A 25,331-nucleotide genomic window follows, 5' to 3' on the forward strand; every position below is an offset into this window, starting at 1 on the left:
TAACAGAGAAATGAGCAAACAACAGTCATATCCTCAACTGCAGGGCTTATTTGAAATTTGACATAGCAGTAAATATAAATGTTGATTGAACTTTTAAAAGTTTATTCTGGAGGGAAAACTGACAACTTGTCTGAATTTATGACTGATTTTAATCTTAACAAAACAAAATGAATGTAGAGACGTATTGTAAATGAAAATGACTTGCCTGCATTGACGTGACGGGTGAGACTGAGACTTGGACCTCAGCACAAAGGCCAGGTCCGGCTCAAAGGGAGGGGTACTAATGCACAAGACGTCTGGCAGGTGGGAGTCCGTTAGCCGTGGCTCTTATTTATGTTCATAACTGAGAATGTCTTCTTACAAAAATATGTTGACCCAAACAAGCTCAGCAGTCAACTTTGCTTTTTTTGTTGATTGTCGCCATTTTAGAATATTGAGGGTCTTCTTCCTCCTCTTCGTCTTCGTTCTTCTCTTGTGGTGTAAATGGCGGGAGGCACCAATGACAAGGTGCAATACCGCCACCTACTGTGTGGGAGTGTGAGTGGGGACAAGGTGATGACACATCACACAAGGTGATGTGGTGTAAAGTGGCTAAATGAGGAATAGCAGTACATCTGGTCTGAGTGTGGACCAGACTTTGGTTTTACAACAGAGGCTGCGGGCCGGATGGAATTTTAACACGGGCCGCATTTGGCCTGTGGGCCGGACTTTGTACATGTCTGGTTTACGTAGACGTTTAATTGAAAGTGGTCACTTGAACGCACGTTTCTGAGCCCAGTTTGAACATAGCATTTTTGTAGGCTGTGGTGGAGCGTTAGACCTTCCCAGGTTTCATTTTGGGAAACCCCTTTTAGAGTCTGATCCAAACCTCTTAGTTTGGACCATCAGTTTGAACGTTTACAGCATCCATTCAGGTGTTTCTCATTCTATTAATTGTATATTAATTGTATACTAGGCCTGCACAGTAAATAAGTGTATTGTTATAACGATTGCAAGCTGTGCAATACGCATATCGCAAAAGACGGCAGAAACTGCAATAAATGGTTTCCTTTAATGTGCTTAAAACAATCTTATGGCAGCTTGAAGTATTTAGCGAATCAAATAAATCCATTTGTGCATTTGACCAATCGGATGGATGCCTTCACGTCATTGACCATTCGGGTGGACATTTTTGTGTTAGATGTTGACCTCCTATATGGACGAGGGTCATTTGGAGTATAGTTTAAGTTATGTTGACTCTTATTTAAATAAAACTGTTGCAGTGAAATGGAAATGCTCCTTTTGGTTGTTTTGCTTTTTGCTCAAGTATTGCAAGTGATATCATCAGTGCAATTTTGATCAGTAATGTTGCAAGTTGTCCTCATATGGTGCGGCCCTAGCCTATATCATGCCAAAGCAACTTTTTGAACTTTTAAGTGTGTTAGAATGTTAATCCCTCACAAAAAAAGAAAACAAACCCCAAGTGGTATTTTGATCTACACAAACGAGTGGGTCCTCACGTTGTGATGTCACAAAGTGAAGAACCGCCCCTTCCAGGAAGAGTCTGTGCTGCCAACACCGCCCCCAGGCTGACACCCACTTTATCTGTGGAACTAGTGGTTTTTGGAACACTTCCTTTTTAGATGCAGAATACGCTCATCCATCCAATCATCCATCCCTGCTCATGTTTGGATGCTGATTGCAGACACACTGCCAAGGCCGGCGCTAGGTTGATGTCAGTAGCAAAATGAGCTGCGAAAATAACTCACATTTCATTAAAAAAATGGATTTGTAGGTTGGCCAAAGGAAATATATGATGTCACACATGGCTATGGTTTACTCTGAAAGGCTCTAGAAAAGCAGGATGGAGGCCCTTTAAGTTTACATAAACGTAATAGTTGGACGTTCTTGAATAGTTGGTCAACAAGTTTGTAACTAAATCCAGATGTTTTTGTCTTTCAGTGTTGGAGACATTGCAGTTGGAATGAAAGTAAGTTCTCTTCTTGTGTTTTGTCTTTATTTTTTACTTCAACTTCACCCCAAACTCAAAGGGAAAAGTATGATTATCAGTCAAGACATTAAAAGGACAAAAACATGTTGTCCTCACAAAGCCCATTGTAACAGGTAAGCAGCTACAAACCTAGATGTTGCAATAGTTAAAGAAAGTGGAGGAAAATGTAAAGTTGCCAATTTCTTTTAGAGTTGATGAAGCTCCAGATGTTTTAAAATGTTTCCTAAATGCAGAACAAGTGATTCTAAGTTGCTGTTTGTAAAGTCAGACACTGCCCAGACATCTGCTTCAGTGTGTGCACCTTTTGTGCGTTTCATTCACCACACCAACAGGAGTCGTGACTCAGGAGCAGCTCCCTGTAGGAGTTTGAGGGAAATCCTCATGCTGCTCCTGCAAACCTCCTTTTCTCTTTGAAATGACCAGACGAGCATTCCTCAGCTCAGGTTACTGCCGTTTCAATCTACTGATAGTCTACAGAAGAGCTGCTTTGCCACTGTTCAGCAGTCCACTCTGCCTCCTGCACCCATTCTTCAGAACCATCTAAGATCCACCAGCAGTCTGAGGAGGTCGGCCCTTTTTCTGATGTTTCTTCACTGCTGTACAGGTTTGAGTCGTGTTGTGAGAACTTCATATTCGCAGAAGTGAAGTCAGCATTTTTCTGAAAGCTGACAGACAGCAGAAAAGAAAGAGCTTTCTGCTGAGGACAATACCGACTTAAATTCTGCAAAGACTGGTGGCATCACCCTGTAGAGCCATCACTGAACATCACATGAATATGTTACCGTCTGACCAGATGCTCCTACCGACACCAGAACACTGCCCTTTAATCAAATGAAAGTCTAACTAGAACAGTCTTTATTTTTCTTTTAAGCAGAAGGTTCTCATTGGTGGAAATGTCTAATCTTGCATTCTCATGAGCTCTCTCATGCTCCAGTGTTCTGCTGAAGTCCAGACTGAGAACAGAAAGGACATTTACATGGAAAGGTGCATGCTTGAAGCATGGATGATGTAAACAGACCTTTTCAGAGGAATAAAAAAGCTTTGAAGGAATAAGGAAGAACAGCTCCTCACTACAAAGGCAGGTGGAAATATGCTGCTAACCTCATTTGTTCAGTTCCAGCTGCAGTTTGGTCTGAAAGAAACAAAGTTAAAACGTTTACCTGGAAGGAAAATGCAATCGCCATCAAGGCATATGGGGGCTTTTATTCAATCATCATTTTAATGTCAGAGTTAAAAAAGCAAGAGGGCTGCCAGCTGTTGGAAGCAAAGCTGAGTCTGTGAAATCCTGGATTCTGCTTTTTGTGCTCACGGTGTGGCTGAAGTCAGACAACTTTATCACCCTTTCAATTTATTTGTGTCATGGTGCTGTAGGAGACCTGACAGCGGCAGGTTTATCATAACTATAAAGAATGTAGGAGGCAGACGAACACTTCAGTCAGACGGGAACAGGGGCGGGGGTGTTCAGAGCTATTATAAAGTTGTGTTTGTAATGGGTCCCCAGCCGCGCTGCTCGTCATCCCATCAGTCAGGTTTAAGGCCACAGCGCTCCCGGCAGCATCAGCAGGCCTGCTGGGACCCGGTGGAGCTCCTGTTGAAATGACACTTCCTGACATCCTCAATTCAGCGAGATTAAAGTGGAACCAGCAGCAGAGGCGTGGGATCACAGTTTTCTGCTGCTCTGCACAGACTCCTCCTCCTTCTGCGCCCTAAACTGTCTTCACAGAGCTCTGCTGCTCTCTGCTTCCTGCTTTGTTATCCTGGCTGCTCACTGTTTTCTCCTGTGTGTCCACAGAGAGGATCTGATGAGCTGAGTATGTACAACAATTCCAACTCTGACTTGAGCACTAGAAGTGGTGAGTTTGTTCCAACCAGCCTCACAGAGGGAGGGGCTTAACTGGACCTCCATGAAGTGCCGTGGTGGGTCATTGCTGTGTGAAAGCTCTCATTTCAGTCCATGAGCGTGGATGCTGACAGTTCAGACACAAAGCTCCAGCTGAACATTGAGGCTCTGCTAGAATTGACAGCTGTGGGATCAGCTCTCATTCTGAGGAAATGGGGAGATTTTCAGAATAAAAGACAAGATAAACGTTCCTAGAAAACTTCTGATCTCACGAGTTCTTCCAAATGGACAGCACAAGTTGAGGACTACTGTGGTTGTGAGCAGACGGTTCCATCTGGCAGGACTCAGGAAGCAGCTGTACTCAGACATATGTCCAGTAGGTGAAACCAGTCGACCATGAGAGATTCTGTGTCCTCCAGATCTGTGCAGAAACAGACCACAAGCGTCATCAGCACCTAAAGACTGGTGTTCAGCTGTTTATACTTTAAGGATCACCATTTTGACGGCAGTTCATAGCTGCATATCTGTCCATCGGGGGAATGTGCCCCCCGGGACGTGTCTAACTCTGGGATGCGGGGAGGGGAAGTGCAGTCTGGCAGAGATGAAGGTCAGATTAAAATAAACCACTGTCCAGAAATAATGGCTCCATAAAACAGGAAGGCTTTGATGCAGATGGTGGAAGCATGTTTGTGGTGATCCATGAAGAAGCCGCTGCGCCAGATCTTTTTTTTATCATGTTTATTGATCTGTTTCAATATTTTCCCTGAGAAGAAAGTCCTCCTTTGCATTAATGTTTCTCAGAAATGATGTGCTCCTTTTATCTCCTGACTGATACTGTGCCAATTAAAAGTGGGGCTGCAGATAGTCGCGGTGGGGAAAATGGAGAACATGAAACAAATAATCGTTCAGCGTTGCAGGAATGGCAGCAGTGTTGTTTCTCAGGCAGTCGCCCACAGACATTCATATTAGTCCAGCTCACCCACTGAGCAGAGAGCATGAAGCCACGCACTTCAGATATGATGTTTATGCCAGGAGAAAAGTTAACGGCAGACGGCTAAGGTTACCGTGTTTACCACATTCTTTTAAAGTAACTGCCTGATCGGGTCTTTACTGTGCAAACGCTACAAAGTGAAGGTTGAAGAGCTGTAATTAAGGCTGCAGATATGAGGAAAACTCGCGATATTAGTGATCAATATTGCGATGACAATATAACGTGTCATACATGAACAAATAGCGAAACAACCAAAAACACAATTTCCATTTCACTGCAGGTTTAATTTAAAGAAGAGTCAACCCTCGTCTGCATAGGAGGCAAACATCCAACATCAAAGGCATCCATCTGTTGGTCACATGCATAAATGGATTTATTTGATTCGTTAAATACTTTGAGCTGCCATAAGATTGTTTCAGCACAGTTAAGGTTGCCATTTATTGCGATTTCTGCCGTCTTTTGTGATATGTGTATTGCACAGCTTAATGTTGCGATGACGATAACTTTGCTATTTATTGTGCAGGCCTAGTTGTAACAAATATTAGACGTTTGAACCACTGCTCTGTGTGTTGTGCTTTATATATTATAAGGTGATCAATAGTGTGGCTCATGCTACATGATATGCTGTATAGAGTAAAGCTGTGTACTGATGGAGTCCTGGAGGTTTTGGAGTGAGAAGTTTCTTATTTCACAGTATGATTAAACCCGAACCCTGGGAGTTCTGTGACCCGCCTGTGCCGTCGTTGTAGATGGAGCGTCCACCGGCAGCGATAGCAAAAAGCTCAGGGTGGAGGAGGCTCTGCCGTCTCGTGTGATTCACATCAGGAGGCTGCCCACTGAGGCAATGGACGCAGAAGTCATAGCTCTGGGTCTACCTTTTGGCAAAGTCACAAACATCCTGACATTGAGGGGGAAGAACCAGGTGAGTGGACGTCTCTGACAGCTCCGTCTGACACTAGTCTCAGGCTTCAGCAGGATGTGGAAAACACTTAGTCTCACTATCTAGAGGTGCATCAGAAACTTGCCAGCAGCTCATCACAAAAGCCTACTGTGTCTGTAGAAGATAACATGACATTTGTCTGTTAGATTCCTGTCGGATAGAGCTGCTTTGTTCCATGTTGGTGTCACTGAACCTGACTGACTGACTGACGGCTGCTTCTGTCTGTTCACACAGATTGGCTGTGTTTATGCACGACTTCTTAACGGATAGGAAACATTGGCTCCAGTTTAGAGATCAACCAACATGTTCTTCTCAAGGCTGAAACGATTCTGATTATTAGTAGTCAAGTAGGGCCAATAACTGATATTTGGAGCTAATCATCTGCAGTTGAAGTGAAAATATTAACATCAAAATTTAGAATAATACAAACACCAACAGTTCACTTATTTAAAAAAACAATTTAATAAATAGCTCCTAGCAGTGCAGCTAGTAATAGGTTTAGCAGCATCTTTGATGAGTTTTTTTAAATAGAGTTCTCTGGCAAAACCTAAAATAAATGACTTATCCTTGTCAAAAAAGTGCAGGGATTTCTTTGGCACTATACTGTCGTATAAGGTCAAAACAATGTACATTGAGAAATATCTCCCTGAAGTTTTATCAAGTAAATAAAACAAAGTAAAAATCATTTATGAAAAATGGGAGTGTTAAATTGTCAATAGTCTCAGTTAAAGACTCACTTCAATGAAACTGTGTTTTTGGTGTTTTTAACATGTTCTTGTAGCATTTTTCTTATAACGTTGGACATACATAAAGAACATTAACATTAAATCTGCATTTCTAAGTTTTTCTTGTATCCTAACTGAGGTGAATCAGGAACATATGAAAAAAGGTGACGTTCAAACTACAGTCGACAGTCGTCCTGCTCTGATCCGTCTCGTCTCTTTCTGATCATCCTCAGTCAGACCAACAGATCCGTGAACGTCTTTGTTTTCCTGGTCTGAGCTGGAATCTGGATCAGAACTGGGCGGGTGGATAGATCTGAGATTGCTCACCATTTTGTTGCACCGCTAATGTTGAGTTTGGGGTGTGAGGAGCTGTAAGCTAGGAGCAGAGAATGTTGACAAAGGGATGATGGGGAATAAGTGGAGCCTTACTTCCATTCTAACACTCTGAGGTAAAAGTCAAATGAACTTCTGCCGCAGAAACTGTGTCCTGGGAAATTACAATGTTTAGTTTTTTATTATATTTTGTGTTAAAAACGTCCTTATTTAATTATAAATGCTTTCCTTACTGAGAAGGAGGGTCTAAGGTCAGGGATGCCCCGTTTAGTTTAGTCAGTTTAGTATTTTCCTATTGAATTGTATGTATTCATGATTTTATGTTCACTTTACAATTACCCATTGAGATGACTGTTGTGATTTTGGGCTACACAAATAAATAAATTGAATTGAATTGAATTAAAAGACAACAGGGAACACTTACAAAATAGATCAAATGATGATTGGAGTGCGACTTTAACATTCACCCAACTAAGACAAGTAAAGAAAAAAGAAAAAGGTTTTTCCTGCTGCCTATTACCTCGATGGAGTGAAACACAATCTTTTTAATAAAGCTTCCTAGGATGCTTTACCGTTTGGTTGAGCAGGCACTAAATGGGTTAAGAAGCAGAGATTTTTGGTAGAAAAGCCACAGTTGACGGATGTTTTCTCCAACCAAACGGATTCTCTTGGGCTTGTAAATTGCTGAAGAAGCATGCAATAGGGACTGATGAGGGTGGTGCACAAACGTTCCTGCATTCTGTTGAGGCAGAGCAGAGGATGAAGGGGCCATAGCCCGAAGCAGCTGAGACACCCTGACAAACAGAAACAACCATCTTTGTCTTGATCTGTAGTGTTGTGGTGAGGAGTGACGTTGTCAGTGAGCTCTGGCTTTATTCCTTGCAGGCCTTCCTGGAGATGGGAACAGAGGAGGCAGCCATCACAATGGTGAACTATTACAACACGGTTCCTCCACACGTCCGGAACTCCCCCGTCTACGTTCAGTTCTCCAACCACAAAGAGCTCAAAACTGATGCTGCCAGTCAGGTCAGTAGAAATCAGAATCATATCAAGCTGAAGGGCAGCTGAACTGGTTTTATATGCAATCAATAAAAACTCTCTACTTCTTTGCATGCATGCCTGGTGGGTTTGTAAGCACTCCCCTTAAGCAAATGTTCAGTGAGTTCTTCCTCTTTACCCTCAATACATGAGGTTCCTTTAAGGCCTCACTGAGCACATCATCTGTAGTTTGAGGGTTTTGAACCAAAGCTGCTGTCAGGGCTTAGTTAGAACCCGATGGCCCAAAGCTCCAGCATTCCTCTGTCGAGAGAAGAAGGCCTTCCAGAAGGAAAACCATCTCTGCAGCAAGCCACCTCCAATCAGGCCAGGATAGTTGAGCAGCCTGAGGAAAAACCCTCCACAGCTCAAGATGCATGGCAGCCACTCTTTAAGGTGCCAGAAGGGACCAAAAGGACAATTATGAAAGAGAAATCTGTCCCGTTTTTGTGGTGACTGCATCATTTTTACCTACCGGAACTGTGAGGATTATTAAGGATACATCCAGCAATGTCCTTTGTGCAAACAGCTCCACATCATCCCCACTATGCTGGACTGGAGCCATAGATCATCTTCCACGGAGAAAATGACCCAAAGCTTACTGCCTGGGTTTCAGAGGCCTGGACCCCCCCGCAAGTGTCTTTGAGCGGTCCAGTCGGAGCTCAGACGTGAATTTGTCTGAATATCTCTGGTTAGATCTAAAAATAGCTGTGCATTGGCGTTCACGTCCCAATCTATTGGAGCTTGGAAAAAGGACTGGTCAAAGATGAGAGCAAGGCTTGTGGATTCCTACTCAGGAAGACTCATGGATGTAGTTGCAGCCACATTTCTACAGCCTTTTTACTCAAAAGCTGACTATATGTGTCATTTCTGAGGTTTTTCAGCACATTTGCAGACATCTTCAAATATTTTTCCACGTTTAAAATGGTAAATGGCGTTGACTTGTATAGTGCTTTCTATCTCCCATGAAGGCCCAAAGCGCTTTACAGTCACAGTCCCGTTCACCCATTCACCCACTGGTGCCAACCTTCCACCAAGGTGGGGTTAGATAGATAGATAGATAGATAGATAGATAGATAGATAGATAGATAGATAGATAGATAGATAGATAGATAGATAGATAGATAGATAGATAGATAGATAGATAGATAGATAGATAGATAGATAGATAGATAGATAGATAGATAGATAGATAGATAGATAGATAGATAGATAGATAGATAGATAGATAGATAGATAGATAGATGACTTTATTACTCCCACAATGGGGAAATTTCATTTATCTGTGGCAGCAACACGACATTCAGAAATAATCTATATAATATAACATCAATAAAGGACATCACAAATTACATTTATATTAGATAATTAAAAATATTACTAAAATTGTTATGAAAAATTATTATCAAAAATGAGATTCTTATTAAATAAAGAAATACATATTAAACAATACAGCTGCAAAAGTGTAAAAAACATGCGGTCTGCAAAACATGTAAACTGTAAAAAAACATTACAAATTTTTTCAAAATACAGAAATAACTAATGAAGTTCACACCAAGAACAAAAACAAACAACTGTTCAGGAACAAAAAACAATTTAAAATTGAAAAACAACAACTACAACAAAAGTAAATGAATCAATGACTAAACAGAAAAACACCCCTGGGACCGTGGAGTGTCACTTTGACACGGTGTTGTACAGTCTGATGGCTGTGGGGAGGAATGACCTGCGGTAGCGCTCCTTCTTACACTGAGGGTGCAACAGTCTGGTGCTGAAGGAGCTGGTCAGCGCCTCTACAGTTTTGTGTAGGGGGTGGGAGGGGTTATCCATGATGGATGTCAGCTTAGCTAACATCCTCCTGTCCGCCACCTCCTCCATGGACTCAAGTGTGCAGCCCAGGACAGAGCCGGCCCTCCTAACCAGTTTGTTAAGCCTCTTCAAGTCTCTGCCTGCACTGCCCCCCGCCCAGCACACAACTCCATAAAGGACCACTGAGGCCACCACAGTGTCGTAAAAGGTCCTCAGCAGCTGTCTGCACACGCCAAAGGACCTCAGTCTCCTCAGCAGGTGAAGGCGACTCTGGCCCCTCCTGTACAGAGCATCCGTGTTGTTGGACCAGTCCAGTCTGTTGTTCAGGTGAACACCCAGATATTTAAATGTGTCCACGACCTCAATGTCTGAACCCTGGATGTTCACCGGTGACTGTGATGGTGAGGACCTCCTGAAGTCCAGGATCAGCTCCTTTGTCTTGCTGGTGTTTAGCAGCAGGTGGTTAACTTCACACCAGCCAACAAAGTCAGAGATGACTCCCCTGTACTCCTGCTCATCCCCCCCTGATACACAGCCCACAATGGCACTGTCATCTGAGAACTTCTGCAGATGACAGTGGTGGGATTCGTAGGTGAAGTCTGATGTGTACAGGGTGAACAGGAATGGGGAGAGCACAGTCCCTTGAGGTGCCCCCGTGCTGCAGACCACCACATCAGACACGCAGCCTGACAAACTGTGGCCTGTCTGTGAGGTAGTTGATGGTCCAAGCAACCAGATGTTGGTCCACACCTGCAACCTCCAGCTTCCTCCTCAGCAGTGATGGCTGGATTGTGTTGAAAGCACTGGAGAAATCAAAAAACATGACTCTCACAGTGCTCCCAGGGGCCTCCAGGTGAGACAGGGCCCGATGCTGCAGGTAGATGATGGCGTCATCCACCCCGATGCCTGGTCGATATGCAAACTGCAGCGGGTCCAGTGCTGAGCTCACCTGAGTGCGGAGATGGCTGAGGATGATCCTCTCCATAGCCTTCATCAGGTGGGAAGTCAAGGCGACAGGTCTGAAGTGGTTCGGTTCCGTAGGACGAGGTACCTTTGGAACCGGAACCAGGCAGGAAGTCCTCCAGAGGACTGGTACCTTCTCCAGTCTGAGGCTCATATTAAATATGAACAGCATCACCACACAGAGCTGGTCTGCACACTCCCTGAGGAGCCTGGAGGTGATGCTGTCAGGGCCTGTTGCCTTCCTGGCCTTTGTTCTCCTTAACTCCATCCTAACCTGATTCAGGGTGAGGCAGAGGGGGGTTGGAGGATGGGTGGGCGGTGGCTGGTCTGGTGCTGTGAGTCGTTGGGGGGGTCCCTTTGCTTCTGTTGGAAGAAGGGGAGAGTGGACTGCTTGGTGCTGAGGTGGTAACAGCTGCAGCTGGGAGGAGACGCCTGAGCTGGAAAGGTGTGAAGAGGGGGCCGTGTGGGTGGAGACTGGGGGCTGGGCAGAATCAAATCTGTTAAAGAACAGGTTCACTCCATTTATCCAGGCTTGGTCACCTGTGACCTGGCGACCATTTCCAGCCTCAGCATGTCCTGAGATGTGTTTCAGACCCCTCCACACATCACGGATGTTGTTCTGTTCCAGGCGCTGCTCCAGCTTCTTCCTGTAGCGTCTTTGCACTTCCTGATGTTGTATTTCAGGTCCCTCTGTACTCTGCGTAGCTCCTCCTTGTCCCCAGAGAGAAAAGCCCTCTTCTTCTCATTTATGAGGGTCTTCAGCTCAGGAGTGACCCAGGGCTTGTTGTTGGAAAAACACTGCACTGATTTTGTTTGCACTGTGTTTTCCACACAAACATTGACATAGTCCGTGATGCAGTCAGTAAGACTGTCAATGCCCCCCCCCCCGTGTGGACTGCAGAGAACGTCCCAGTCTGTGGTGCTAAAACAGTCCCTTAGTCGCTCTGTTACCTCCTCAGTCCAGATCTTCACCGTTTTAACCTGTTGTTTCTGCTGTTTCACCACTGGAGTGTACGCAGAGGAGAGATGGACCAGGCTGTGATCAGAGCGTCCTAAAGGGGGGAGGGGGGCAGAAGCATATGCATTCTTGATGTTAGCATAGAAAAGGTCCAGAGTTTTTCTGTCCCTCGTATGACAGTTCACATACTGGGTGAAGTTAGACAGGGTGGCGGAGAGGGGGGTGCATGCATGGTTAAAGTCCCCAGAAATCAGGATCAGGGCCTGCGGGTGTTGTGTCTGCAGCTGGGACACGGTGCTGTGCACGCGCTCACAAGCGACAGCAGCGTCAGCCGACGGAGGGACGTACACAGTGATCACCAGCACATGGGAGAACTCCCGTGGAAGGTAGTACGGCCGAACGCTGACTGCCACCAGTTCAATGTCCTTGCTGCAGTGCTGTTCTTTCACAGTGATGTGGTTCGGGTTACACCACCTGTCATTCACGAACACCGCCAGACCACCGCCTTTCTTCTTTCCGCTCTGCGCCGCGCTCCGGTCTGCCCGCACCAGCGTGAATCCAGTAACTGAGACCACGGAGTTTGTCATGTCCTGGTGGAGCCACGTCTCGGTGAAACACAGCAGGCTGCTCTCACGGTACACCCGCTGCAGACGCATGAGCACTGTTAGCTCGTCCAGCTTGTTAGAGAGCGCGCCGACGTTTCCATAGTAACGGATGGTAAACATGGCTTGTACCTCCGTCTTCTCTCCCGACGTTTAACTCCAGCTCTGCAGCCTCGTCGTTTCCTCCGTATTTCAGCTGGAACATCTGGCTTTCCAGCGAGGAGAATCTCAGCTCGGCCAAGAGCTAACAGCTGATCTCGAGTGTAAACAATGGAGCTGCATCCTAACGGATCCCCCGAGGCCGGTTCAAAAAGTTGAGAAAAAAACAAAAAGCAAAAGTAATGATGTTCCTGTCCTTTGTCGCAGAACTTTGAAAAATACAAAAAACACAAATAAGTTGGAAGAAAATATTAAAAAACGCAAAGTAAGGAACACAAAAAGGTAGAGCTGCCCAGATAAGCTGCCACACACGTGGCGCCATGGTAACGAAGATCTTACATCTATCATCATCTATCTATCTATCTCCACTGGTGCCAACCTTCCACCAAGGTGGGGTTCAGTGTCTTGCTCAAGAACACTTCCATCCATGGGCAGCAAGGGGGGAATCGAACCTCCAATATTCCGATCAGAGGTCAACCGCCCTTCCGCTGCCCCACATGTCCCTATGGGATGTTTGGTACAGATCTAAATGGAAAAAGCTGTAACATAATAGAAATGAAGTGCTTGGTACACTTTGCAGATGCACTGTGTGCACCTGGAACATGGGTGTTTCCTCAGAAAGCCTTCCCTTCTCCATTCCCTAAGCAGTCATGGTCCCTTTCCCCATCAGATAGAGGCTGTTTGGTCCAGAGATGTTCAGAATCATGTGCTGTTTGACCACAGCGGACTCAGGCAGTGCTGCAGGCGGTCTCAGCCGTCCAACCCCCGGGCTCGGAGGTGCAGGACGTTCTAGCTGCAGCGTCCAGCCCTGTGCTGCGGATCATCATTGACAACATGTTCTACCCCGTAACCCTGGATGTGCTGCAGCAGGTGGGCAAAAAGCCTGCTTTCAATGGCACTGACACATGCTCAGCTAGTAATACTGGTCCTTTCTTTGTTTTGGCAGATATTTTCAAAGTTTGGCACCGTCATGAAGATTATCACCTTCACCAAGAACAACCAGTTCCAGGCTCTTCTGCAGTACAGTGATCCCGTCCAGGCACAGCACGCCAAACTAGTGAGACCCAGCTTGCTGGATTCATTTTGGAGTTGCTTCTCCGTCATCGTTTTTCTTTTTTCAGGCACTGGATGGTCAGAACATCTACAACTCATGCTGCACACTGCGCATTGACTTCTCTAAGCTGGTCAACCTGAATGTTAAATACAACAATGATAAGAGTCGTGACTACAGCAGACCGGAGCTGCCAGCAGGTGACAGTCGGCCCACTCTGGACCCCAGTGTGGCTGCTGCCCTCAGCAAAGACTCCACCCCCCTCCTCTGTAAGATCCCAGGTACTTTCATCTCCTGGTAGCACTCTTCTTGTCCATAGTTGTGATTCCTGACAGCTGCATTGTCCACTCAGTAACAGTGAAGCTATTCAGCCTCAGCGCTGCACTGCTGACGTGGTTTTCTGCTTGTAAGGGGGGGGGGGGGGGACATTTAATACAGTCCTGCTTCTTGAAGCCACAGGGCATGAAGTTAAAAGCACATCAAAGTTTTGTAGTGACTGTTAAATGTCTAACGTGGTCCTCTGACGATGTAGCTGCACAGGCACAAAGGTTAGCATTTTGGGTGGAGTGACAACAATAGTTTGGATCAGGAATAAGGAGGATCTGACGGACAGCTAATTTAAAATGTTTGCAGATCAGGACCAATGTCTGGAGAGGGACCGAGGGAGGGGTCAGAGAATAAGATGGGACGAGGATTAAAAAAACTCTGTAGGAAAGAGACGTTTATTTTTATTGATTTTTATTGATTTTCTGTTTGCAGTGTTCACAAAGCTGGAATAGTTTCAGTCCATGCAGACATCTTTATGTCTTTCTGTATGTTTACAAATGTCTACGTCTCTGTAACTCAAAACGTCACAAAGGCTCTGAGAGCTGAAGAGATATTATGTTACAGCTGTAAAAATGGTAGCCAGCGAGCTCTAAACCCCCCAGCAGTCCTTTCTACAGAGAACGTGGTCATGGGAGGAGTGGACAGGAGACACAGAATGGTGTGTGATGAAGCTGTGAGGTGGTGGCTGGAGCTGTTCCCCCCTCCATGATTGTGTTGTCCCTCCCACCAGGAGCCTTGAACCCCCTGAGTGCAGCAGCAGCAGCAGCCGCTGCAGCGGGTAGGGTGGCCCTCCCCGGACAAGCAGGATCTGGGGGGGTCCTGCTCGCCAGCAACCTCAACGAGGAGGTGAGTCACTTGAAGGCAGCATCATGATAGACCCCCCCCCAGGTGCCACATCCACCCATTCGTTTCTGTTGCTCCCTTTCATGTCCCCCTCTTATAACATCCGTCTGACATTTTCTTTATGTTTAGAGTCTGTTTTTCTGCTTTTAGATGAGTTTGTTGAATTCTTTAGCAGCACTTTACAGTCTCTGCTGTTCAGTTCAAACGTCGTTTCTTACCGGAGACATTTTTCCCATATTGTGGTTCTTATTTGGTTCTCAGATCACCCACTTTACTGCTGCTTTGCCACAACCGCTAGATCGGGGGGGGGGGGGCAATGGGTTGATCGCAATCAACCAGGCAATCGTGAAGGAAGTGCAAGTAGATTGCATTAAAAATGATTTATTTATAGGTTGATTCAAATGAAAATCACCTCTTAGTTGTGGGCGGGACCGGGACCCCCCCCTTTACCCTTCTGTGTTGCTGAGAGCTCAGGGCGGGGGGCTTGTTGCCCGCCCATCATGTTTTCTACATCACAAATACATTCTATTTCAATCTGCTTTTTTTCAGCTGCTCCTGTTTCACAAGGATTTGAATAAAAAATATTTAGAAATGCAATTTGGATCTTAATTTCCTCAAAACATGTCCTCAATCATGAGAAAAATGCCACAAGAACATGTTAAAACACTATAGACACCATTTTCATGGAAGTGGCTCTTTAGCTTACAAGATACAACAAATAAAACTTAAATGTCTTTTTTCATCAGGAACCATACATGCAGACATTTTAGTCATGGTCAGTTTAACCCTAATACAAATGTAAAGGTCTTGTGGAGGCGGAGCCTAAACTGTAGTGGCGTGCAGCAGACTGGAACTCAAACCTTCCGTTTTCCGGTGTTGTTAGTCATCTGTTTGTGTCTGACTGACTGCGTCTGTCTGTTTCCCCGTCTGCTGTCTTTGTGTTCAGTGTGAGAAGCTTCCCTTCCTGTCCCGATGTTTGGCCTTTCTCCTCTCGGCAAACTCAATTTACCTGGCTAACTGTGTCTCCTGTTTTTCTCTGTGAGCTCCTCACCTGTCTGTTGTTGTGTCCTGACGCATGAAACAAACGACTACTCTCCGTCTGTTTCCTCTGCAGTTTTTGGATTGTGTGACGCCTCATTTGTGCCTCTGTCTGCTCGTCTTTGACTGTGTGTTGCTGGGGATGGGACAGTGTCAGAGCCATAGTGTCCTGAAGCTTGTGTGAGGGTTGGGTTTGCATGCGGTCCTGCATGTGCTGCAGACTCACCTGGACTGCATGACCTCCCCTCTGCTGACCTGCTGCATGTTCTTTTACCCCACGGTTCTGATTTGATGCTGTTGATTTGGTCATGATTTTGTCCCTTGCCCCCCTCCCATACCTGTCCAGGATGCGATCTTTTGGCTCTTTTGCAGTGTTTGGACTAAAGCCATAATCTTTGACCAAACTAGCTGCATTATTCCAATGTACTGACATATATTTTATTTTTGTCCCCCTTTTCCCCCTGCTTTGATTTTTTTTTTCCATTTCCAAATGCGCGTCTGCCTCTCTTTCAATCTGCCCCCCACCCCCTCTCTACCTTCCTCTTTCTTTTCTCCTCTCCTCCCTCATTTTTGAAAATAATTTCACATCGTCATCCTTTCTGGCTCCCATATTAACCGACCTCCCCCTTCCTGCCATGACGGCCAATGTGTCCTCCCCCTCCTCCATGACCTTTGCGGGGGGAAAACACAAACCACCATCCCTCCTACCTACCTCCGCTCTGGATCGATCTGTCCATCTCTACCTCCGCCTCTTCTACCTCTCTACCTGTCTCACGCTGCTTGTTGCTCTTCTCTCCCCCTAAAGATGGTTACGCCCCAAAGTCTGTTTACCCTCTTCGGTATGTTATCATTGGCTCTCTCTCTCCTCTCTCCCTCTTTCTCTCCTTTCACTCTGTTTGGCTTCGATCTTTGAGGCCTATGTTTGATTAGAAATATTGACTCAGGCATATTTGTATGGATTAACAGACTTTAACTTCTCTTAATCGTTTGTAACCATTGAGCTTCTTGTTTAGTGCTTAATGTTCATCCCTATGCTCTAAAAGTGACAGTGGAGTCTTAACGTACAGTTGAGCTGGAGTTTGCATGTTGTTTCTATGTTTAGCCGCCTGACACAGCGTTATATTTCTTTATGTAGACGGGGTGGGTGGAATGGGGGACACTCTCTTCTTTTTCTACTCTTCTCACTCTCATAGCTTGTTAGTCTCTTGTATGTTTTCTCTTTTCTTGGTTTGAGTCAATATTTTCCTGTTTGGTCTGCATTGGTTTGTGCTGACGGTCTGCTTTGTGTCCACCTCCCCTCCTGGGCCGCGGTTCCCCTGCAGGAGTGTACGGGGATGTCCAGAGGGTGAAAATCCTCTACAACAAGAAGGACAGTGCTCTGATTCAGATGTGCGATCCCAGCCAGGCCCAGCTTGGTGAGTTCTTCAGCTCCTCCGACATTAAAGATTTTGTTGTATTTCATTTGTCATCTGAGGGGCAAACCCTGACCCTGCTTTATCCTCATTGCTTCTTCGTCCCTAGAATGTCACTGAGGTGTTTGCTGCTGCTCTAGACCACAGTTGTCAACCTCCAGGCCTCAAGGCCTGCTGTCATACATGTTTTCCAAGTAACTTGCTATTTTAGCTTTTTATCGGCTAAACCCACCTGATGCAGGTAATCGGAAGCAAATTTAGGCAGGATCTCTGGAAAACCGGCAGGAGGCCGGCCCTCAAGGCCTAGAGTTTGACACCCCTACTCTAGACTGTTCACACATTCCGTCATCTTGGTTTTTTCTTTTCTCGGTTCAAGCAATGAGCCACCTGAATGGACAGAAGATGTACGGGAAGATAATCCGAGTCACTCTGTCCAAGCACCAGTCAGTGGCTCTACCGCGTGACGGCCTGGACGACCAGGGCCTGACCAAAGATTTCACCAACTCTTCACTCCATCGCTTCAAGAAACCTGGCTCCAAGAACTTCCAGAACATTTTCCCACCATCTGCCACTCTTCATCTGTCCAACGTCCTGTAGGTATCCAGCTAAGCAGTCATAGACTAATTGACACATGAATGGAACCTTTTCTCTCCTGTTCCCCACTGTTTGCTGACAGTGGGATTCCATCATCTCTATGATCTAAAAACTCCTAGTTGTAGCAGCTTACAGACTACTTGCAATGTAGGATTAGGTGTCTTATACACAAAGACAAAGGCATCCTAGTTTGGAATTTGAACCCCTTATCAATGAGTGGCAGATGACAGGAGATTTAGCCCCTCCATCTCTGCTGTGCTCCCCAGCTCTGCTGGTGTCCAGGGCTTTAGAAAACTTCTACACTATGAGCCCAAATACCCCAGTGTGCCCCCTGAGCTAAAACGAAAGAAAGATTTCATCATCCAAAGCTAGAAGGTGACCAGTCCCAGGTGTAAACCGGCCTCCCGTTGGCCGTTCTGTGGCCTCTGGCCCATCTGGTCACAACCCCTCCTTTTTCCCTGTAAATGGTGTCCAGCAGCTGAGCTAACACAAGCTGAGAGCCTCCTTTATTTTTATCGGCAGGGTTCTGTTTTTATGCCCTAGCTCCAACACATTCTTAGTTCTGTTTGGGATTCTGCAGAAGAGAGAGAGTGAGGCAGATGTGCAGAGAGAGAACACATGAGAAAGAAGAAAGAGGGTAAAGAGAGGAAACCTTTGTCTAAGGTTCAATGTTATCAATGGGGGAAATATTGGTTTATTGGCTGCATTCTTGTGCATAACCACCCAGAACTACACACACATGCGTGTCACACATGCAAATGCACACGCCAGCGCTCCATGTCCAAACCTACACATACAGGTGTTTTCAGGTGAGTGTGTGTTTTATAGACTGTACTGTGATGTGACTGAAAGCTTTTCCTCCTGTTGCATGCTGGTTGTTCAGACTCACATGGAAGCTGTTGCTGTTTGTGGACATCAGAAGCTCATCAGTAAATGTGATGTTGTTTTAAGGTCAATGTTGATGGCTGTTTTCTTTGTTTTAGTGGCTGCTAATAGCACTTCATTGCATTTCATCTATTTACCATTTCATATTTCTGGGAGCCGGTTGAGCTTGTGCTGATTTGCGGCGCCTTCCGTCATTGAAACCAGGGTTCAAATCCAGGCTGCTCCCTATTCCCTTCTCTGCTGCTGTGCCGGTCCCAAGCCCGGATAAATTGAGAAGGTTGCGTCAGGAAGGGCATCCGGCGTAAAACATTGCCAATTTAGCCATGCGACTAATCCTCGAGTGAGAGGTTGTTTCGCTGTGGCGATCCCTGATGGGAAAGGGATAGACTATTTCATATTTCTATCATCTGTTTTATGTCTTTTGACAAGAGGGATTGCAAATAAAAGGAAATGTCGTGTTTAAAGCCCAACATTGTGTTGAGTCAGCTGAATCTGATGCTTTTTCTGGATCTGGCTGTCTCTTTTCTACAGGCAGGACGTGACTGAGGAAGACCTGCGGCTGCTGTTTTCCAACACTGGGGGAACCGTCAAAGCCTTCAAGTTTTTCCAGTAAGTGATGAAGCAAGATTACTGTTAATAACCATTGATTCACACCAGAGGCGTTGGTTTGGATAGTTTGCTTTCATGACGAGTATGAAAGTTCACCTGAGCTCTCGTGCAACAACTGAAGCGCCTCGTATTAGAAGGAGCTAAAACAACTGCCTTTAGTTCAGAACTGAAGGCACCTGAGGTATACAATGTCCCATGGAGATCTATGTTCTAATAAGAGGATTAGCAGGACCATCCTTATGGAGCAGCATTGCCCAGAAGTAAGTATTTGGAGTTTTCCAGGCAGTCTGGTTTGATTCACTTGAAAAAGTGCTGAGTGTGAATGCAAATCAAACTTGAACAAAGGTGTAGAAGATAAGGCAGAACTGGGTTGATGAGGGAGTAGCCAGGTCTAAACCCCCCAGCAGTGTTTTCTACAGAGAACGTGGTCATGGGAGGAGTGGACAGCAGACATTGAATGGCGTCCAAACAGACAGCGGATTTACTTGTCTCTGTGATGAAGCTGTGAGGTGGTGGCTGGAGCTGTTCCCCCCTCCATGATTGTGTTGTCCTTCCCACCAGGAGCCTTGAACCCCCTGAGAGTGGCAGCGGCTGAATAGATTTAGGCTTAATAAATCAATAATCGATCCAAAAAAGTAGAGATCGATCTTTTATGCATTTCATTTTTCATTGACCACACAGCAGTCTTGAGATTTGGCGAGATAACGCTTTGAAACTATCCCGGTGTACAACTGTAAAACTGCTACAAAATACAAAAGGAAGGTTCACTGAACAGTACTAATATACCCTGATACATCTACAGCAGGGGTTCTCAAAGTTTTTGTAGCAAAAGACCAAATTAGGAACTCGACATTAGAGTGGGGCCAATTTTGGTGGGAAAAAAATAGATAAACAGAAAAAATTGTTTTTAATAACTTTAATGACCAAGTGTCATTTGTACAGTTAACCAGGCCCTCCAGATGTTTTCCCAGTTGTTGTTGGAGGTTGCTGTCCAGGTCTTCTACTCGTCTAGTAATTGCATCATTTGACAGACTCAAATTCTTCAAACTTTTTCTTTTGCTCAGGACAAACAATGTCAGCTACTTTCGGCATACATTCTTTTACAAACTCCCCATCACTTAAGGGCTAGCCAGGACTCCCTTGAAAAAGATATTCTTAATTTCATTGGGACAATTCCGGGGTAAATAAAGGTTAAATAAATTAAAGAAAGTCTGCTAGCTTGATGCTAACATATAATGGAATATCCCATAGGACGGCTAATGCTAACGCTTGGTCAACCTAAACATACATTTCTGAATAAACAGCTTTATAGACTCACAGACAGGAATTTTCCAAAGTCTTTAAGAAAACCTTTTTTAAAGTAACCATTTGTGTTCTGAAGCTCCATTTTTTGCTCCAATCTTCTGGAATAAAGTGTAATGCTATAGAGCTCCACCTAGTGGCCAAACTGAAAGTTTCTTAAAAATCGGCACATTTTTGTTGGAGCTTCTCCATTTTAGAAAACCTGTAACACTGTAGGGCAGGGTTCCCCACATCCAGGCCTCGAGGGCCGGTGTCCTACATGTTTTCCAACCATTCTGCCATTCAATCTCCTTATTGACTAAACACACCTGATCCAGGTAATCAACAGCTGATAAAACAGGATGTCTGGAAAACCAGCAGGAATCCGGCCCTTGAGGCCTGGATTTGGGGACCCCTGCTGTAGGGTGTTAACAATCAGTGGTTTATTATTTCACTGATACATCTGACAGTAACTATCACATTAATATGAATATTTTCAAAGCATATATAGATGAATAAATTATTTCTATACAAATATGTCTAAATGGGTAAACTGTATAAATTTAAAATTGAATCGAATCGAGTGGATCCAAAGAATTGTGAGTCAAATCGATCACGGCTCTGGTGAATCAAATAGAATATCAGTGATACCCATCCCTACTCAAAAGCATTCTTCACAAAGTCTGTAGGACTCTTCTGGTGTGAAAGAGACTTGGACTTGGTTTTACAGGTCAGCAATAGCGGTTTTAGGCACGGGTTATACGGGCAATTGCCCGGAGCGCAAATTTAAAGGGGGCAGCAGCTCAGTGCTTGTAAAATAAAAGAAAAGATTGTGCTCCACTTTTTGTTTTCTATTATATCACAGAGTTTGTAACGGCCTGAAACTGTGAATTGGAGCCCCTGCAGCTGCACGCTCCTGTCTTTGAGATAATGCTGCAAATATGGCTTAAGGAAAAGGGGAGGGGCACCGAGGAGCGCACCCCCAATTGGGCAACACCTGGATCATGGCGTGCCTTTAGATGACTCATCTCATGCTAATAATGTCATTCTTCATGAACTATTGTAGACATTTCGATGACGTGTCTTTAAACAATAAAAAATAGATCATTTGTTTATGACAGTATTAAGGTTTTTGAAGAATTTTTACTGTTAGGAAAATGCCAAACATTGTGGAAGAAATAGTGATGAGTTCTATGATTTAGTATGTAATGTTTTATAGGACCTAAAAATGAAACTCACAATAACAGGTTTTTAAAAATCAAATCCCTCTGATCTGTTTCATAAAGACACACACAGGACGTCACACACCAAACAGAAATTAACTTATTGCTAAAAATGATGCAGAAGTCCTCTCCAAAAAATGACAAAAGAGCAAAGAAAACAGAATTATTTGATTGGTTATTTCTTATTATTAATATTTCCAGGCTTTGTTTGGTTTGTTCTGCACCATGTTCATATTTGTATAATTTTGTCTGAATGTATTTTTATGGAGAACAAAATATTATACGTTATTTAAGGTTTAACTTGATTTATTTTTGGATTAATATTCCTGTCTCAATTCATATTTAGGTTCATAGAGTTAAGTTTTAACGGTTTATAAGGGTTAAAAGTTTAGCTTTAGTGTGTTCAATAAATGTTTATCTTGTTCGGCCCAAAACCTTAAGTGTGTTTTGGATTTAGGCCCCAGTGCGTCTGAGTTTGACCCCCCTGCAATACGAGTTTATAAAATTCATGCATTATTTATGTAAAATGGGCAAATAAACATAGGGAACACAAAAGGATATCATCAAATTGTGTGCGTGTTCGGGGTAGGTCAGTGTAGAACCTCCACTGTAGGTCAGTCTCATAAAGGCTTTGTTAGGCTGATGCGGCCGCTTACCTGAACTCTGGCGTAGACCAATCAGGTGTCCTGACACATTTGGTCCAAAGAGAGTAAGCTCAGGGGAGTCCAAGCGTTTTTCACATTTCTTTGTTTGAGGGTCAGCTTTCCAGGCAGACATTTTTTAACTTTTAATATTTAATATTTAAATACTGATAAATTTAGTTTATAGAATTTTGAAACATAAACAGCTAAAGAAAAGAAAAAAACAGGGAGTTTAAACAACTAATGAATAATATGACAAAAAATCAAGAATTAGTTACAAATTCAAAACAAGTGAAATATTAGAGATATTTGAAAAATGAGGGGTAAATATTTCTCAGGATTAGTATCAAACCCTCAGAAGTGCAGCATCTTTGTGGTTTTTGGAAAATTTCTGCAGCCCAAAGGCTGTGACTCATTTAAATTCTTAGTTGTTTCAGGACGCTGGTTATTTTTAAAAATCGGGAGAGTGGAGAGATCTTAAAGCCAGACCAAAGAGCAGCAATTTTAAACTGATCAATGATCAAAGTCTTCCCCAATGCTCTCCAGGAGGGATTCAAAGTTGCATTTTTTCCTTTCAGAAGTGGAGGAAGATATAAATATACCTAAATATTTAAAGGCAGTTTCCACTCGTTTAAAATTGTTCACTTTTCTGGTAATTAACCTCAGAACCGGAAAGTGATCCGAATTGATCAAAAATGTCCAATATTATGGGTAGAGAGTTCAGTGGGTCAGAAATATAAAGGAGAACATCGTCTGCATAGAGCGACACCTTGTGGATGATACCAGACCTAACAATACCTTTAAATCTTTCTTCTGCACACAACCAGATAGCAAACGTCTCTATCGCGATTGCAAATAGTGCAGGCGAAAGAGGGCATGCCTGTCTTGTACCCCTCCTGAGAGGAGAGGGAGGTGATGGGGTGTTTTTTGTCCGAACTGATGCCATTGAAGACGAGTAAAGCAGCTTAACCCACTCAATAAAGTCATTGCCCAGGCCAAACCTGTGCATTGCTTCATGTAGAAAAGTCCACTCAACGCGATCAAAAGCCTTCTCTGCATGGAGTGACACTATGACTTCTGGTGCTGAGAGGCAAGGTGAATGGATAATGTTCAAGAGCCGTCTGGTGTTATGGTAAGAGTGGCTCCCAGTCATGAAGCCTGTCTGGTCTAGAAAGGATTTTAAAGTCTACATTAAGCTGCGAGATGGGCCTGTAGCTACTGCACAGGAGAGGATCTTTATCTTTTTATAGAATCAAGGATATGGTTGCTTCAGACAGAGTATTTGTAAGAGATGATTTCAAAAAGGCCTCATAGTACATCTCTTTTACGACTGGTGCCAGAAGATCTGAGTTGGCTTTGTAATACTCACCAGAGAAGCCATCTGGACCGGGTGATTTACCTGTATTTAAATATTTGATGGCTAGTTGAATTTCAGCTATTGTGATCGGTTCACCCAAGCTTTTTGAAACCTCTTCATCTATCTTTGGAAATTCTGCCTTTTGAAACATCTCTTGAGCGCTAGGTGGTGAGTTGGAGGTGTATAGCTCAGAGTAGAAGTTTGCAAATGCTTCATTTATTTCCCTGGAATCGGAAATGATTTCACCCAATTCACGCTTGATATTCGAAATTAATTTGGAGGTTGCTGCAGCCCGAGCTTGATGGGCCAAAAGTTTCCCTGCTTTATCACCAGATTCAAAAAAATTCTGTCTGGTCTTCACCAGCTGAGTCATAACCACTGTGGTTGTGATCAAATTAAGATTGGTCTGAAGTCTCACTCGTTCAGCGTAGAGATTGGGATTTGGGTTAGATGAGTGTTTACTGTCAAGATCTTTAATATTATTTAGTAAGTTGGTCTTTTGAGATGACTCCTCTTTTTCCATTTGGAGACAAAGCTTATAAGCTGACCCCTCATGTAGGCCTTGTGTGCCTCCCAGAGAATGCCTCTAGATATTTCAGCAGCGTCATTTCATTCAAAGAAAGTGTAATATGAGTTCTTAAAAATTGCTTATAGTCGTTTCTTATCAATAAGTTAGAATTGAATCTCCATTGTTTAGGAGGTTGAGGTTGCGGACCGAGTGCCAGCTCTAATAGAACCGATGCGTGATCTGATGTGGCTATTGTAATGTAATTACAGGTTTGAATTCCAGAAAGCAGTCTAAGATCAATGAGAAAAAAATCTATGCGTGTGTAAGTTTGGTGGGTATGGAAGAAAAAGAAGAATGTTCTTGTAGTGGGATTCTTGCATTTCCACGGGTCTATCAGCCCTAGTTCTGTTTTAAAGACATCGAGAGCACATGAGGATCTGGTTGGTGGAGCGGCCTTAGGAGAGGACCTATCCAGTATAACATCTTGGACTAAGTTAAAATCTCCCCCCAATAATAAGGTGGTAATTTTCAAATCCTGATATTACAGAGAAGAATTTCTGTATTGAAAGTTTGGTCCATAAACATTTGCCAGCCCCACCATAGAGCCCTGTAAATTCCCTGATACAATAACAAAGCGGCCGTCTGTATCTGATTGATTTTGTGTTTTTCAAATAAAACGTTACTACGGATAAGTATAGCAGATCCTCTGGCCTTAGCATTGAATTTTAAATGATATATTTGGTTGATTCAGTTTCTTTTCAAAGGCATTACTTCTTTTATACGCAGGTGAAAAATAATGTCACCTTTCAGCTTTTGTAAATGAGTTAAGACCTTGGCTTTAATTGAAGTTCCGACACCTCTCACATTCCAAGATATACATTTAAGTGTTAGCCATACCTTATGATGTGTTGACTTGCCTGTAAACAAGTCTGTGATATTCAGGCACTGGAAAATGAAAGATCTAATTTGCTGGAACGAGGCAGGGGAAGGAGAGAAGAAATAAAAAAGAAAAAAAAACACAAAAAAACCACAACATACACACACAAACCCACACATACTGACAATGACACTGGACCTGAATCCCCTTAGAAAAAAAAAAGGCTTCCTGTCAATGAAGACTCACTAAAGTGATAAGGGATATATTATTGTATGCAGATGCAATCCAATAAAAAGAGAAGAGAAGAGAGAGAGAAACACATAAAAAATAAACATCCTCC

General features: G+C 44.0%; 1 protein-coding gene across 4 annotated transcripts in view; it reads left to right on the forward strand.

The window, feature by feature from the left end:
* Window positions 1-25,331, forward strand: part of ptbp2 (polypyrimidine tract binding protein 2) — a 35,270-nt gene that overhangs the window by 5,852 nt on the left and 4,087 nt on the right. Inside the window, exons 2-13 of one of the 4 annotated variants that reach the window (XM_011473568.3) lie at window positions 1,942-1,969; window positions 3,783-3,843; window positions 5,571-5,743; window positions 7,705-7,845; window positions 13,069-13,215; window positions 13,292-13,402; window positions 13,467-13,677; window positions 14,454-14,569; window positions 16,410-16,443; window positions 16,927-17,019; window positions 17,393-17,609; window positions 19,027-19,104. In XM_011473568.3, the coding sequence (XP_011471870.1) occupies window positions 1,942-1,969; window positions 3,783-3,843; window positions 5,571-5,743; window positions 7,705-7,845; window positions 13,069-13,215; window positions 13,292-13,402; window positions 13,467-13,677; window positions 14,454-14,569; window positions 16,410-16,443; window positions 16,927-17,019; window positions 17,393-17,609; window positions 19,027-19,104 (1,410 nt within the window). Of the gene's footprint in view, window positions 1-1,941; window positions 1,970-3,782; window positions 3,844-5,570; window positions 5,744-7,704; window positions 7,846-13,068; window positions 13,216-13,291; window positions 13,403-13,466; window positions 13,678-14,453; window positions 14,570-16,409; window positions 16,444-16,926; window positions 17,020-17,392; window positions 17,610-19,026; window positions 19,105-25,331 lie in introns of those variants that run through there. The other 3 variants (XM_020702067.2, XM_020702071.1, XM_020702072.1) reach the window with 3 other exon arrangements.

This window comes from Oryzias latipes, chromosome 20 (genome assembly GCF_002234675.1).
Source record: "Oryzias latipes chromosome 20, ASM223467v1".
In the NCBI taxonomy this organism is placed as follows: domain Eukaryota; kingdom Metazoa; phylum Chordata; class Actinopteri; order Beloniformes; family Adrianichthyidae; genus Oryzias; species Oryzias latipes.